The 18,019-nt window shown below is 38.6% G+C and overlaps 1 protein-coding gene across 2 annotated transcripts in view; it reads right to left on the bottom strand.

Moving 5' to 3' along the window:
• Nucleotides 1-18,019, bottom strand: part of LOC110374811 (bifunctional heparan sulfate N-deacetylase/N-sulfotransferase) — a 95,381-nt gene that overhangs the window by 13,808 nt on the left and 63,554 nt on the right. For both annotated transcript variants that reach the window (XM_021332692.3, XM_021332693.3), the window contains exons 6-11: nt 14,663-14,869; nt 13,667-13,844; nt 11,813-12,058; nt 9,541-9,703; nt 8,030-8,212; nt 2,960-3,180 (exon numbers count right to left, since the gene is read on the bottom strand). In XM_021332692.3, coding sequence (XP_021188367.1) covers nt 2,960-3,180; nt 8,030-8,212; nt 9,541-9,703; nt 11,813-12,058; nt 13,667-13,844; nt 14,663-14,869 — 1,198 coding nt within the window. The remainder of the gene's footprint in view (nt 1-2,959; nt 3,181-8,029; nt 8,213-9,540; nt 9,704-11,812; nt 12,059-13,666; nt 13,845-14,662; nt 14,870-18,019) is intronic.

The raw sequence follows: 18,019 nt of genomic DNA, 5'->3' as shown, positions 1-18,019 counted from the left end.
ACTAAAGCTAAACTACGAGCTATGAAACACATCACTAACTTAACTGGCTAATTAAAAAGAACTATTGGAAAACCAACCGTAACAGTAAGTGTGAAAGCATTTAATTCTATTCGCCAAAATGCACATTAACATGCGCTAGACCAAGTCTCTCCCATTATAGTCGCATTGTAACATTCTGTGACGTCATTTAAATAAGGAGGAAAGCATTCGCTGGGAGCATTAAAACCTGCTGTGACCATTCTTTCGTCGCTGGTTCACCAAGCCTCACCCACACAGACGTACCTAAGCACTGTAGAGCAGTTAGAAACTATTTAGTTTTAAGATTTTGTTTATTATATGTATTTAATGCCTGGCCGGACAATTATTTAAAGGTCTCTGCACACAGCGGGCGTGGCGCGGCGGGACGGGACGGCGACGCGACACTGAGCAGTTGTAATGTACTAGATATTACGGAGGCTGCCACACAGAGCCGTCCCGCTCGACGCGACGTGACGCGACAATCTAGTACATTGTGTCGCGTCGCCGTCCCGTCCCGCCACGCCGCGCCCTCTGATGTGTTTCATGGAAAAGAATAGGATTAGGTTTTTTATATTGAAGTTGTTACTTCACCATACGAGCTCGAAACGTCGAATTATCGAAATCAAGTTTTTCATTTGAGCAAGCGAGAATCTCCCGGTCCCACAGTACCTAAGCTACTAGTTATTATATTCCACAGCATTAGATTACGTACGTTACGCTGTTATTTTTCACAAAGCCCCACTTAGATGAGTTGAGAATTTAATGCTTTTAGGATTAAGAGTTTGAGGTTTTATTATAATGGTTTAGGTTGAGACGGGATTTGTTTAAATCGTTACTTAATGTAAGGTAAGTAACGTTAATACTGCATAGTTGTCTGTATTTAAGGATTTGGGATTAGATAAAGTGGTAACAATTTTCGGTTACAATATCAGTTTATTCTTCAAACGAAATTAAGAAAAGCACATAACAGATAAGTTTTGAAGTTTTACTTGGGAAATAAAAAAACAATGTAATTTAACAGTTAAATATATGCTTAGACAATAATTCTATCATAGCAGTAGGTCCTCGCACACCTAGGTGTAAATACAAAAGGCGTGCAATTTATAGTCGGTCGTAAAACAAGTTACACTGTTGGTTCACAAAGGTTCAATCAATTTCAATGGGAACGCTTCCGCACTTTAACTTAAAGTTGTACGCAATTGTGCGAAGAAAAGGAACCATTGCTATGAGGCTACAATCGAGAAATAAAACAGTACAATAACACTGTCGGGCAAAGACCGATTGGATAAAGATGGAGATACAAATTTATTCAGAAGGTGAACTTGATACTCTTATCGGGCAATGATGCTCCGATAGATATGTGAGTGCAAACGCCCCAACGCTCGATCAATATGTGATAATATGTCATACATGAACCACTCCAGAAGATCTAAAACAAAAGACTGAAGAACCTTCTTTCATATTCGCAATTCATAACGATAGTATGTCACTTCTTACATATTCAAAAGTTCGCGTTCCAATTTGACTTGACTTTCGGCTGAAACTTTTTTCGTGAGCAAGACCTCTATTTGCCGTATGGCTGCAGTCAGTTTACTACCGCGTACCGTTCGATCGCGATTACAGCTTTCAAAGCCATAAAGCTCCATTCCACCGTACCACAACAAAGTTACAACTAATTCCAAAAATATCAACTACAATTCTGTTGCTACCGCAATTCATAATGAGTATTTCAATAATCGGTTAATGATTTCTCCATATCGCGAATTGCAAATTTTGCGGTATCTATAAAACAGATACGTTTGGTAAACACAACTTTTAATATCGGGTAATTAATTTCCTCAAAATATTTTGTAGCCGCATTCATTTATTATTTGTAGGGGATTTAATAGTTAGCATGACCGCTTTATTGGATCCGCGCACAAAGTGCGATTACTAAAGTGAGAAGTTTTGGCTTCAATTCCGAGATTCGATGTCGTTACCGAGGATCCGCGAAGAAGATTCGCAGTACGAGTCGCTTAGGATTGGCATTGTGCCCGTTAAACGGCGATGAACTTGTCCCATATCAGATGAGACCTTAAACCGGCCAACTTCGTACACATACTTCAACTGCTAGCAACACGACCAAAAAACCTGACAAATACATTATGACACCTAATTAATAGTTCCATCGCATTTCCACAGCATTTTGTTTGAATATTAACTTAAATGTCGCTCGTATATTACTTTAATTTAAGCATAGCTGGGCTGTTGTATTAATGAGATGTAACGCGTCACGCCACTTTTGAAATATACGTGGGCTTTGTTACCGCCGCGGCATACTTAAACAGGTAATACTTTTTACCTAAATGAAAACCGCGTAGAAAGAGAACATTAAATAAAGTAAATAGAATAATTAACCCCACACCCCAGATACATATCTTGTTTTTTTAAATATATTTTTCCGGAAAACCTGTGTTGGACGTGCCTAATAAATTGGGGAGAAAAAAGTGAAATAAATTGTTGTAATTTTTCACTCGGAAAACGTGGACATTCGTTAGCTTTAACAGGATTTTTAAATGCTTGTTAAATGTAGCGTCTCACATAATTGCTCAGCATTTCGATACTTGGAGCAAAATGATGTTAGTAGCTCGGTCTTGCAAGAGGATATTTTTCGCGTGTGTGGACTTTGAGGCAAGCCTCAACCGCCGAGTGTGTGGTGAGGAATGTTTATAGCTCGGTACTGCAGTCTGAAGTGGCCTCTTTACTAAGAACCGCGGCAAGAATACCGCAACGCTAGCTCTCCGAAACACAAGCAAGAAAAGAGCATTGCGACCAAAGCATAGTTTGTCTGCATCGCATAAATACATGCACATACAGCTGCCAGTCCATGTTCCTCTAAACATGATGGAAACTTAAGCAAAAGATCTAAAAAGGTGGGCAAGTTGAATGAAAATCGACTTACCAGTCAAGTCCCTTCAGGTAATTGTTGTTATTGAAGAACTGCAGCTCCTCATACGTGGTAGGGCTGGGCAAGTTTGGCACCAAAGCGGGGTGCATCGCCAAGAAAGTATAAAGGGCGGTGCTTCCAGTCTTCTGCGGCCCTATGACTAGTACTCGTGGCAGGGTCCCGCACCATTTACTCTTCGACCAGATGCGACGGTGGCGGATGTCGTCACACGGATTCTAGGAGACAAACAAAAAGTTTTATCATGGATATTTATTTTTGGAATAAAATATTACAATAAAGAAAAGAAGGAAAGTCACAAATGATGAAAATGCCTCCCACTGTGCACCTTTATGCCGATCCTCATAAATCTACTATCTACTAAGGTCTTCCGTCCAATAGCCGTTTTATCCCACTGTGGGTGGATTTGTTAAATCCTACCTGTCAAATCGCAAGCATTATTATAGTCCTGAGATTTTGTAGTTTGTGGATTATGTGGTATTTGGCTTTGTATTGTATTTTAGCAGGCAAATAGAGCCAGTAAATAAAACGGAATACTTTGGAGCGATAGCACAACCATTCAGAAACGGTATAAATACATTCATTCAGTAGGAGTTATTTAAGTACCTACTCTCGTATAAATAATTATTCTGGCAAAATTTTACTACACAGGAAAATATATTGGAAGTGAAGTAAATATTATTTTAAAGTATCAAAGGCATGTCAAAGACCAAAACTGTTTATTATAAACATCGACATGGCTGAAAGCTTCTCAGAAATAAACGACGCTAGCAATATGAGAAACACGAAAACGGAGAACCATGTAAATCAGAGTTGTATATTAAAACGAACAAACATAAACACTTCAATTAAATAATTCTTGGAATTCAAATTGAAGTTTGTATCCTTGACATATCACCATCGTATGAATGCAATATAAATTCTAGTTTTATCAGAGCAATAAACAAGAGCTTTTACGTTCCGCAGCACAAAATATGACGTATTTTCAATTTCTCTGTCGTGTTCCAATGATATCGTACGTATCTCGTGGCCCAATAAAATATTAAGACTCGCGGCATGCATATTGTTTCTCACAAGTCCGTGCTACCGTGTGAAGCGATATATGGAAGTATTTGTGAATATATATGACTCGTAGGGATCGTTCATAACTCGCGATATTTGTGTCAAACGAGCACGCTTTGATTAATATCTTCATGTAACAGTAACATTATGATTTGGAGACCCCTGCCCTACGATAGTGTGCGCTAAAGGCTAAAGATCTTTGTTCGAGTATCGTCAAACAGCTTTCAACAAAATTAATTACTTTAGGTTGGTTGTTGCACCGACGCTAAACTTTGCTAGCGTTTGATTAAATATGTAGGTGCTAGTAATAAAAGTATTTCCTAGAATAGGTAATCATTAATTTGCATCAAAACGTAAAGCTAGTAACGAAGTTGCGGTGTACTCAAACGTGGTGTTGATGACCTAATTACAAAGTTTAATGAATAATAACTACATTTTAAAATGTACACATTTTGAAATCTACTATTAATAGTTAATGGCTTTATAAAGTTATTATTCATATTCACAATGTTTCTCCTTCCAGTTTTTCCTCGCTCTGTTGCGTCTAATTAGTAGCTAGCTTAATTAATTAACACTTGTTATTAAGTTGATTAGAAAATATTATTTTCAATTTTAATGAAATATTACGGAGCATAAAACGTCTCATTTCTCGTTTGAAACTCGTCGTAAAATAAACCAAACAGTTAAAGTGAAACGGACACTCTATTTTCCCCAAAGTCATCCATTTGTTTAAACTGGAAATTGAAGGCCACGAAAATTTCACTCAATATTATAAATACGGAACGGAGACGATAGAAAATTTATGATGAATATTTTCCAACTTTACGGTCCGAATGTATTGAAGCGGAAATGGGGAGAGCAACTGTCAAACAGTAACAGAAAGTTAATTGATTCGAATACAATAGGTCCTCAGTCGACGTCTCAAAAGCGTAACAGTCTATTTTATTTGCATCAAAAGACTCATCGAAGTTTGTTAAATAGAATAACTGATTAATAGATTCAGAACTCCGACTGTCAAAGGCATGGAAGGATTCAACTTTGCGTTCATTCAGATGGAAGTACCGTGTTATATAGAGACTGAATAAAATCGAGTTCCTTTGTTTTACTCGTGACGTTACGGAGGATGGGATGAATATGAAATTTCCTTGTAAGCGTAGGTACTCGTACATAATTGTGGCTGAGAATCTCGACGCGTTTGTTAATTTGATGGGCAATGTACGGCGCTAGCCTTCCCTTGGTGCGGGCTTTGTACATAATTACATAAAAGCCTTGTTTCAAATTCTCAACAAAACCAAATTTTGATAAAGGACAATTTACATAAATATTTGGGTCAGGTCAAAGCTGCATTCATCAACGAGTATTTATCCAAGTAAACAAGAATATTACATTTAAAAAGCCCAACTACGCTAATCTATTAAATTAACGAACACTGTTGAGTACTCGATATTTTGGTATCGCGCTGCTGGTGTAATCAGCTTACTATAGTTCGGCCGCTCAGAGAATGCGTTTCTGACACATCGCGATTGAACTGACGACGTAACTTTGTAATGGCGTTGCAGTACGATAAAAATATTTTTTCTGGTTGTTTATCGTTTTAACAATTGATGAGCATTAAAAAAACATTATTATATCAATAATAATCAATGAACGTGTGAGAGGAGGCCTGTGCCCAGCAGTGGGACGATAAATAGGCTGTAACTAACTAATAATCAATGAATGTTGTAATTTTGTGCCAAATTGAGTGTCAAATAACTTGGTAAACAATATTTTTCTAAATCTATACTGCGCTATAACAAGGTTATGTCAGCGCTTTATATTTGTAGTGCTGTGCTAAAAATAACAGGCAAGTATCGTAATCTGTTCTGGTTGATGGTTCTTATACAGTTATACTTATAATATAAAATAATACGTTTGGTTTTTCTTTTTAAGAATTTGAAAATAATGGACTATAAGATAACTTTTATGAAATATAAAAATAAAACTATGATCAAACTGAACGCGCGAAAGAAAGTAGCATTTTTATATTTAGGTTGAAAATGGTAACCCCAAATGGCATCATGGGCCGTCATTTTGTGACGCTAAATAGTCGTTTGTTGTCGTTTCGTGCGCTAAGACTAAGTGCCCTGCCTCATTAGGACGCCAATGGCGACGTCGCCGGCAACGTATCATAGCAGTTAGTATTGAAATGTATGGAACCTAACTCACTTGGCGACGGTTTGGCAACGTCGCCAAATTGGAGGCGTGGCCACGAGCTACAGTTCCCTATGTGGCTTCTGGCTACCGTGGCAACTTGGCGACGTGGCCACAGTAGCCACTAAAATGTACACGGTAAAGCGCACCTCCCTCACACAGTCGCCAATGTGGTCGCCAGTCAGCTTGCAATTTCTTGAGCGACGACGTAAACAATTGACTGTCGAGACGCCATGGCCACTCGACTTGGCGACATTTGGATGCCAGAAGTAGCCAGATCTGTGCCGCTGGCGACGTCGCCATGGCGTCCCAGTGAGGTAGAGCTCTAAAAACCTGATTTTGGAAGATTTTGACCGAGATATCAGGATTGATTCTGTTATTGATAATACCTAATATAATTATACACGTAGGCGAAGATGATGATGAAGACACCACCTCCTCAAGCGAATCGGAGTCTGATTAATATTCTGTACGCACATTCAATTAAATGTACTTACTTTATTGCATAGAAATACAGATTGTAACTTTGTAACAAAGAATAAATAAAACGATTTTATTATATGAATATTACCTTTTTTTGGTTTCCACTTAAATAACTAAAATATAAATTTTAAATGAGTCCGCCAATTTAAAACGAAAATAATCTTAAAATAATGCGGCGGTTTATTTTGGGGGAACGGTAACGAACTCAGTGTTATGTTGTGCCCATCACTAGTCGTGACGAACTGATAGGTGTCAGGAACGCATTCTCTGAACGGCCGAACTATAACAATGATGTGACACGAAATTAATCGATGCTTCATAAACGTGAAGCGTACTGCAATACGAGTATTATTACACAAACTGACAATATTCATCTAAGCCGTTAATCACAAATAAACAAATTGCCAGGAAATGGCGCGTGCAGGTTAAACGCAGGACGCGAGCGACAGGCCCAGTCGGTCATATAAATACACGGAATTGATCGATGGCCATACATTAGCTCGCTATCTATTTTCATCGCAAAAACAAATGTTTAGGAAAGATTTTAACATATCTCTTCGTCAGCGGTCAACTATCGAACACGTATGAGATATTTATGGCCTTGTTTTGCTTATTTTTCGGTAAATAAGTGGTTCCCGTGAGAGCTTGATTACGCTTTCAGGAAAAAATTAATGGCCGTAAGTGAGAGGACCGGAACAGTCAATATAGTGCGATAAGAACCTATATTAAGGAAAAATAAAATCATTATTATAATGTTAGTATTATTAGACTCTTCTATATGAAGTCATCTGATAATATTGCATTTAATAAATATTTTCATACATTTATCAATGAACTTCCTTATCACGGCTTCAGAGCTCACCCACGTGTTTCAGATTAAGTTACCAGGAACACATAAATGAAAGCAAGTGAGCTTCGTCATATCAATGATGTACATTATGTATACATGTGTGCGCTCAATCGTGATACATTAGAACCTATTTCCATTACACGAACAAAAACGTTTAGCTAATGTAGGTATGAAGGAAGCTTCTGAATATATTTTTTGGTTACGTAATGGTGTAATTGAATCGATTTGATTGAGTGAATTGGAACATAGTGGATTGTAAAGATTGTTTGTAATGCGTACTATTTTATTGGTATCATAAACTTGATATTTTTGACTCCACAAAGCGTAGAGCTAAAAATGTCTAGACAGGAAAATGAAAAAATAACGTCCACTTCTTTCAAAAAGCTTAACCCAACCACACATAGGTATAACCAATAATTTCATCACGTTAAAAAGTGTGTGACATATTAGTGTGTTATTGTGTAAGATATATAAATACTCACCCCCCACAATGGATTGAGCTCGTCCGGCCTCAGTTGGAAGTACTTATCGGCCAGTGCGAGTGGCGGCGCAGACGCAAGCCTGACGTTCGTCCAACAACGTAGGAACTTCACCACAGACTCGAAGGTGTAGAGGGCAAGACGGTCGTTGCCGTAGTTCGACATATGGGTCATGAACACGTTGATCTGGGAAATAAATAATTATTTAATAGATAGTTTGAAAAAAAAAAACGAGGGCCAAAAAGTCGCAAGTATACAAAAAATATGAAGTCCAGATTTTCGATAGGAAAATTTCGAAGTTCATATTGAAATATAGCAGAGGCATTTTCAGAAAGACGAGGTACATTTCTCAATTTAGTAGTCCTTAGTGAATGTATAATACAGGCTTACTCGTAAATCTTAGTCTTTAAATGTAAATCGGTCCAGTACCAAAAGGCTAGCAATAAGTCTGATCATCATTATGTACCCACCCAGCACTGAAAGCTACATTATTCAATGCGCATAACAAAACATTTGCGTATTACACAGTACTATTAAACCTAGTACATGATCAAAGCTATGATACAATTAGTGAGTTCATTCATCCTGTAACAGGCTTTTGTTTTCAAATACAATGTTCAGCAACTGAAGTAGTCATAATGTTTATTGAGGCACCAGTACGCAATTTATTTGGTTACGGTATTCGGTATCACGTCACTATACGGCTACAAGTGGTCCGCGTATCAATTGCTGCATGTTTTATCGATACTAGTGTTGTTAACTATCGATATTTTTTGACATCTGAGCCGTCCACTTCAGTGGTGGCAACCATTTTCATTGTTATATATGAAAACCTTCACAAAAAATATGTTCAAAAATATAAGTACTGAAAACTTATTCGTGAGCGTGATTTACATATGTAAGTTCGTTTTAAGATTTATGTAGTTTTTTTTTTAAAGATACAAGAAATCATAGAAATTGACAAACCATTTTGAAAGCTAAAGATTCGGTGCAAAGAAATCAGACACTGCATCATTTATTAATATCACAAAGAAGTTAGACAGGCTTGATATTAGCGCAAACATGTCAAGTGCTCACAGGGTTATTGATGACCATATGAAAGAATTGCCCGTTCTCAATGGACGAGGCTGCCGGCTACCGGCTAGGACCCGTCTAACTATCTCTATACAATACAAGTCCAGCGATTTTGACGCAAACAGCTTTGAAAGGCAGCTGGGGATAAACTATTTTAGGCAGCTGGCTTTACAGTGCAAATCTCCCGTAGGAAGACTTGTGTCCGACCCCTCGATGCAGGACCTAATATTTCATTTGGCTTTCAATTTGGTTAGAAAATGTTGAATGAAATGAATGTTGCAATTTTGTGAAGGAAAATGTATTCAGAAGCTCACACAGGTCTCGTTTATCTGACATTTTGGAAAAACACCATGTGAAACAATATTTGGAGTTACTTTCAGGTCCTATTAAAGACGTCTTATGAATGGAAGCGGCTATTAAAATAGAAACAATTTACTTACGGGGTTATTGATGACGGTCTGGAAGAGTTCTCCTCCTTGTATAGATCGGTCGAGACGATGCCGGCCACCAGGGTATCTTTCTAGAAGCAGCGTGTGAGTGAACAGTCCACACGTCTGACGCGGAAGAACCATCACGCCTCTATGTCGAAAACCTCTTCGCAACCTGTAGGAAGGGAATTCTTTATTTAAAAAGTTGGAAAACAAGGAGGCGACAAGCTTCTATGGAATTAGATGGCCACTAGGTATTAGGTGACCCAAATTGCAGCAACAGAGACATTGCCGAGACAAAGCTGAAATATTTCATATGCTTGTAATTACACCGTCATCCATTTATGTGGAACAAAGCAGTGTTACCTACTTGGTAGAACCAACCATAAAGTATGGTGGAATGGAAAATTGTGCCCTTGGGCCACCTAAACCAAATCCTTCGCAAAACCAGTTTTAGGTATGTATGACATCTGTATTGTTTATTCATTTTATTACGTAACAAAGACACGGTTATCAACATGCCGCTGGCTAAATATAGACTCATAAATTACATATTATCTCAGGGCAAATAAAACCGTCAGATGCATTAACCCGCAAAATTGATTACCTCTTGTTCCATACAAATTGTAGGTGTTGAGACGGCACTCGTTCAACTCGAAAATTTGAATTAATCCGTCGAGCAAATATAAGTTTTAATTCCCACCAATTAGGTGCACATTCGCATGCCGGTGAACTAATTCGTTTCCTGCACACGTGAACATGGAAACGCATTGGTATACAGTACTATTATCTAATTGTAGAGCGTGCACTGAGAAACAAAGCGGCCAGGTATTTACGTACGAATGCATTTATGTACACCCGAGCACAATATTAAACACACACATAATTTTAACAACGACACATGAATATGTAAAGCTGCATATTAGCGCGTACGTTTATGTACATTCCGTATCGTGCAACCAGCTCCCCTGAGGGAATGAAGCAGATTATATAATTTAAAATGTACCGTTTTTATCTGCATATCTTATGCAGCTGTACTATTTGATTTAGGTACATGTTGAAGTACGTGCCATTGTGGAGGTTAATTAGGTCACTGAAGACGGTATAAGGTGTCCTAAAGTAGTCTGCATGCAGTCGTGATATGTCATATCAAACATATTCTGGGTACAATTACAGTGCAGTTATGAATGGGAATTAGTACTTGAATCAGACCCAGTCGTACATCATAATCGACAAAGCTGTAATTGCAGACTAACAAGTCTGATTGCATACATCCAATTGATTTGTAATGAGAAAATGACTACGGGTACACACAATACAAGATTTTAAACCATCACAATTTGTCTGTGTTATGACCCTAAGGTACAATTACAAAAGCTTCGAGAATTCCATGAAAAATTTGACGTTAGCGCCAGCTAGAAAATAATCCCAGAACTGAACTTTTTCTAGCAACTAGCTCTTATGATGTTACTATTTACTAAAATTAAAACCATCTACTATACACATTGCGGAACACACAGCGCACTGCAAATTTTAATCAGCATCGATTTCATTTCACACATTTAAAACAGACTTTGTTCAACGATATTCCCGTGCATTGGTATTAATATAATTATTGGAATTTCATTGTCGGCGCCTGGATATCGAGATACTAGTGGCCGCAACGCAACGTTTGCGGTCAACATGAGTTTGGGCGAAGCCGCACGCTCGCCGCAAACATTCGCTGAACAGGACACTTATTGCGTGCGCTACTCTGATCGCTACTACGATTAATGAGTTAGGCGATGATGTTCCTGTTGCAATTTATTGCAAGCACTATATTATCTGCTTGTTTAGAATTAAAACACTGCTGAATAATGAAAGACATGACGTTTAAATGAACAACAGCCAGAACAAGTTCAGATGCGAAACGGACGACTTTGGTTTTACTCCATAGGAGTCCAAAAAAGTAGAAAAACCGTAACAAAAATGTTTTGAACATTAACACGACTCGCATAAAGTTCTCATATAAAGGCGAGTTCAAACCAAACGAACACAGCGCATGGAAAATGAATTCCTTCGAAAATTCTTTCGTCGCTCAGCCTCGTTAATTAAATCTTTAACTCCTACTCAGAACAGGATAGAATTTTTATTCTTTTCATGTCTGTTTGGGTAATGGAGCAACGTGGGTACATACAACATACCTACTTTGAATTTAGAACACGAATGTTTCAAACTATGTTGTTTGATTTGAACACAGAGAAACATAAGAACAAATAGACGGATCAAACTACGGTTAACTTACCTAGCGGGTCTGAGATGCGGGTATTCCTCAGTGCTGGTCACTTTGACGTCCCAGACTTTCCTCCAGGCTTCGTACAGCGGCTCGTGTACGGGGTAGACCCCGGAGTGGTGGGGGGAGACGGAGTAAGATGAGTTGGTAGGAATGCCGTGCTCTATGGCGAACTGTTTGTTGAGCATCATCTCCGATTCTAGATGCGTCACGTTGTTGTATAGGTGAGGCTGCTGGTGGTTCCACATGTGACAAAACCTTTGGACAAAGATATCCAGAATTATTTCAATAGAGATTATATTTTTTTTATATAAGGCTGTTAACGTGAAATTAATGAATATTCAGTGACGGCTACATTCCTTTTAAAACACTGTTCCTTAATTTTTCAGTATATTTTAGCATCATATCATATTTTTTCCTTTTATGAGTGCAGATGAAAGAGCCTAACCGAGACTAAAAGCGGAATAAACTCGATTTTTACGAGAATTACTTAAAGAACTCACTGAACCAAGACCGACTGAGTCGTGGGCGGACTTCACCATTTCTGTTACCTCAAACACGAGATTAGACGTTAATTCGGATAGCTTCACTGATTACTACGTTAATTTCCTCTACCAGTAGGGTCAGCCCAAGGTAAACTGACATAATGCAATAATGCGTGCAATTGAGACCACTTAGTACAATAACGCGGGTTTTGCGATGAGCGCGATAACAAAGCGGTCAGCTCTAATAAGGTTACATGTCCAAGCTAATAGCCAACATAGTTCCCTTATCTATTTGTTTAGACATTATGATAATGTGAATGAATAGCAAAAACTGCTGACATGTTGTATTGATTAAATTAGTTCAGAAAAACGATAAGGAACATTTCGCGTATCTTGAGACACGAGTGGGTACTTAAAATGTTGCTGACTGATTGGGCCGAAAAAGAGAGACATTTTACTACATTAACGCAGATTTTATCTTCGATCCGTCAAAGAAAAATGGGCTTTAATTAAACGTATCAAGGGTCTTATTTACACGTTTCAAAGCCGTCGATATATGCATATACCATGCTAGGTTGATAAATGAAGCGTCAGAACAGACAGGAGTGAACTGAAACTTGGCGCTCATATGCATATTAAGTTCACGAAGACTTGTCGGGTTGAAACTAAGTCCTCTGTAACCGCTTACCTTGAGTGTTAATATCGTACGTAGGTACGTACACGACTGTATATCTCTGTTTCTAATAGAATATGGGAGAACAAAGGAGATGTAGGTACTACATGGTTATATGCAGAGGAACATTATGTAGCCCAATTCCATACATGCAATCTAAGTCTCTGATTATTTATTTACAAATTGGTCAATAGGAGTGCAGACATCGCAAAAACTGGAAACCATAATGTATCACATGGAACTATGTATGTAACTATTTTTTCCGACCAAACTATTTCAGGCACAAATAAAACGGCATATTATAATCCTGCATCGCGTCAAACGTAAAATTCGTCTTCCCAAAATCCTAGTAAGACATGTTTACAGTAGTTGCACTGAGAACTGAGCATGCTATCCAGTTTTGCGTTTCATCTATCACCGCTCACCGCGCTTCACTCCTACGCCGCCGTTGGTCAATCAAACTCACGCTACTAGATGTAGAAACACTATCCTAGACTTGGAAATTGCAAGGATAACAGGACATCCTTGTTGTGTTCGAATTGAAGGAAGATTTACACTGCGACATGATTTTACACTTAAAGTATCTTTGCGTTGTACGACACACATAGGTATAATATTGCATATTTCATGTAGGTGACTCTAGAGCGTCATTTAAACTGAAGACGAATAATATAGAAACAATCAGAATAAACTTAAGAAGGTACTTACCAATTAAAATGTTCCCTGTTCCTCAACAAAGCGTCATCGCCTTGATTTTCTAAGGACGTACCGTGATGGTAGTACTTAGCGCTGTAGCCTAGGTTGAACCTAAAGCCAGGAACTAGCCTTTGCAGCGCCGCCTGCGACGCCAACATGGCCGCCACGTCTTCTTCATGAAGACGAGTACCTATACGAAAAAAAAGGGGAAATAAATAAAGGAATGTAGCACTTAAGTCACTGTATTAAGATTTGTATTGCAATACGTGCCACATTCCAAGGTTAGTTCAATAAACTTGTTAAACACTAATTGCCAGGCGTCGTAGTGCCTATATAGCACAAAGTCTAACAATTTGATTAGGCATGAGAGCCGTATCGGCGCATACGTATTAGTCTCTATACTATAACAGACGTATAAAGGGCACCAATTATTATTCAATGCACCTAGGTGCTAATATTATTCAGATCTTGTGCGCATACTAATAGTAAGGACAAAGGCAACTAAACGCTATACAATGTTGGATTGATTGAGCTGTTTATTAATTTATTCCTGTTTTACGAGTACGTTAGGAAGTGGTTAACATTCCGTCCATATTTCTGGCTTTTGTATCGGTTTCTGGAAATGAATATGGGTAATCGTCGATATGTATGCAACACTCAGAGTCCAGTACTCCTTAGACTTTGATAACACAGGAATGGTATAATAAAAGAAGTCGATTGAACTATTCTGTGTACGTTAATACGAAAACGGGCAGTAAAAACCAATGTAAGTGTACGATAAAGTTTTAGTGAGTGTGTTAAGCGCTTGTTATTGAATTGCTTGCTGGTAGTTTCAGATGTAGAACATAGAAATGCATAGAAATGTGTTTTAGTTCGTGCTCTGAATGCTAAAGACAGGGACATCTTCAAACTATTCAACGATAAATCTTTGGAAGAACATTTTCATAAGAGCTTTTGGAGCCCATTCCACAAAAATATAAGCTGATTAAAAAAGAAATTAGAACAAACCTCTTTCTCCCACGAAGATATCATCAATATCGACGAGTATCCACCTGTCGAGGCTCAAGCTAAGCTGGCCGTGGCTGAGGTAGCTGAGCGCGTCCAGGAACAGAATCCTATGCAGCCAGAACTGTAGGCCGGAGCCGAAGAGAACTCGTTGGACGCCGTCCAAACGGCCGTGGTCTTGTATCACTGTCGCTAGCGGCATGCGCTCCTCTGTAAACATTGCTATAATTTACTGTTCTGCCATATTGACTTTGCTGATTTCGTGCTGTTTTGCCTGCGCTAGATGGATGGAACAAACAGTTCGGGACTATTGGCACGGGTTGAGCAATGTCCGCGTTTGAATAAAGAAACGAGTCCCGTGTTTGTTGTTGTTTTGACTTATTTTCTACTGAACTACTAAAACGACATAGTCAGCGGTATTTTGTGCAAGTTAGCTTCCGCAGCTTAAGTTATACGATGCAATTAACAGTAAATATATTATTTGACATTAATGCGTATTACCAATGTATTGAATTAAAATTATTGTCACGAGGAAATGAAACGCCAAATAAGATACTGTAAGCATATTTATTCTCTAGTTCGTGCAATTTTAGCGGATATTATTTCTTAAACAATGTGAGGAAACTGAATTAGCATACTATAAAATAATTTAATAAACTTGGACTGCTTCGAATCCATTTAAATGATAATGATTATGTATTTATAGCCCAATTAGTCATGAATCACGGTGGAAGAAGGAAAACGATAGACAAAAATACTGTCTTAAGCAAAATTGACTTGGAGTATGTAGCCAAGAATTACAAAATCTGCCGCGTAAAGATTTTAATATTTTATTATATCACTAGCTGTTGCCCGCAACTTCGTCTGCGTGGGCAATATAGAATAGTCAAAATACTACTTATCCCGTAGGTGCATTCTTTCACCTGACAGTATAATTAGGATTAGCACTTAGCAGTCGCATAGATTCATTGATCAAGGTTGTGTTGTGGATGTGACCATTTATCTAAACAAAAGAAGTAAAGCTTGTGACGTTGTGAATTTCTCTGGATCTAGTCAGCCAATTTGGAAAATTATTACGTATGGTGCGTAAGTAATTTTCACAGGAAACAGCTATAATCTATGTCTATATGCTTTGAGTCTGACAAAGCTGTCATTTGTACATTTTCTGCAGCTGCTACGACTAATCAGAAGCCAGATAGTCTGTCAGTCTTAGGTACCATGGATATCGTCTTGTGTAGTTGACTGGATTGAAGATAGGTAGATAGGTAGTCGCTCCAATCAAAATATTGGTACTCAAACAGATTCGGTGACTGGAAGCCCAACACCAACATAGTTGGGGAATAGCTGGATGGATGATAAAATGAGTCATCATCATCAGCAGGCGCATAGGGTAGGATAGTTTCACTACTGGGGAGCAACACTTGTATGACTTGTATGAATTGGGGATTTTCTGTGCACTTACTCACTATGGTAAGGCTGACCCCACATTAGGCGTGCGTGATCCTCGGGCGTGTGAGTAGCGCGGGCGTCGCGAGCGCGCTGCGTGAAAGTCGCGTTTTGCTGCCCTGCGGCATCTGTGAAGAGTGCAAGCGACGCGCTCGCGGCGAGCACGCGGCGCTTGAGTTGCGTTCTTACCCCTTCGCCCGCTATCCCCGCCGCCCGCTAAACGCCTTAGCAGTTAAACGTCAAGTCGAGCGCGCTGCAAATGCCGCAGGGCAGCAAAACGCGCTACTCACACGCCTGAGGATCGCGCACGCCTAATGTGGGGGAGGTCTAAACCGGGAGGGACTCCACCGAAATGTTTGCATTAGTTCACGAATAGGCAAATATCTGTGAGAGTCCACTTCATGTGTTCGTACTTGAAACCTGCAGTTTTGCCAAGATTTTCAAAATGTACGCTCGCAATTTGTCATTTCTTGGTGGAGCCAGCAAATCAAAAGAAACAGAAGTGTTGTATACTTGTGCGTCACTACCGCACACCGGGAAAATTTCGCTCTTGCGGAGGACGTTTATATACCATATTTTGTGTCACACGTAAACAGGACGACAGTAAGTATCCACCGAAACACTTTCAAAGATCTGATGAACGAACAAATCAGACCTGACTTGGTCACCTGGGGCCAATCAGAGCTCTATGAAGCGATCATACGCTTTGGCTCCTACTGTTATTGTGGTTTCTGAAAATTTATTCACCTCATTCAACGATGGATGTAATTCTGATGGTACTATTAAGAACACTTGCTTAGCGCAAAAGCTGACGTTGGCAGGCCGACTCTTTTGACTTCTCGAATAGGATACCATTGGTTTTTGTGCAATGCACACCTGCAATGCATGCTGGATTAGGATAGGATATAGGTGGATAGGATTTGCAACAGAGAACAATTCTGTCTTTGTAATTGAATGACATCAAACGTAGTTTTATATAAAAGGTGTTTTTTAGACTTGGCTCGGGTCTTACTGAGACTGTTCGTAATCGTGAACAGTGTATTTGCGATCAGAAGTTGAAAGTAAGCATGTCTCTGGTATGCGACGCGTAATTTGTACGTTTCCAGACGCATAAAGCATTTTACGTGTGTATGGTATTAAATCGAAAGCTCCCATTTCTTATCTGCACTTTGTATCTGGGCTTGTTTTTAAAGCTACAGAAGCCTACATTACCTACCTCACGCTTAGCAGCGCTTGCGAGAGATAGATCTTCCTTTCTTCTAGGATTAAGTTTACATATTTTGCATCAGAAAAAATAATTAAGGTCTACTTAATACTACTCACTCAAAGTAATTTGTTTTAAGGCCACCACATTAGTGGAAGATAAGCTAAACTATGTTTATGAAAAAATCCTGATATGAACTCCATCTGTTATTTTAAATGATAATTAACTGTTCCACTAAAGTCATCATTTTTGACATAATGTTCAAAAAATCATTTAGATGGCACCATTTTTAATTTGGCTGAGAACTATTAATTTTCCTTTCATCAAGGTAATAATTATAGTTGGATTTTGATGTGGTACGGCAAACTGACAAACACTATTGAAATGTCTATCGAAAAATTACACTTTTAAATATGGTGAATTACGGAAAATACACAACTCCATCTGTTGAAATAATAATCCTCTATAAAGAATGTATGGTAATTAATTGTCATTACCATCACCTCGCTCCTTTGACAAATTTGATGTATTTTTACCACAGATGGAGCTACTTTAACCTTGGCTACACAAAATTTTCATATTTTTTTTTCTTCCGAAGTTACTTATAAAGGTGTGATTTTCTGTGTAAAGATTAATAATAGGCCGATCAACTAATATAAGTACAACTTTCAAATGTACAGTTTTGACCAACAGATTGCGTGTCGTAATAT

Source organism: Helicoverpa armigera, chromosome 4, assembly GCF_030705265.1.
Source record: "Helicoverpa armigera isolate CAAS_96S chromosome 4, ASM3070526v1, whole genome shotgun sequence".
Taxonomy (NCBI): Eukaryota; Metazoa; Arthropoda; class Insecta; order Lepidoptera; family Noctuidae; genus Helicoverpa; species Helicoverpa armigera.
This window is presented reverse-complemented; position numbering and strand designations above follow the sequence as displayed.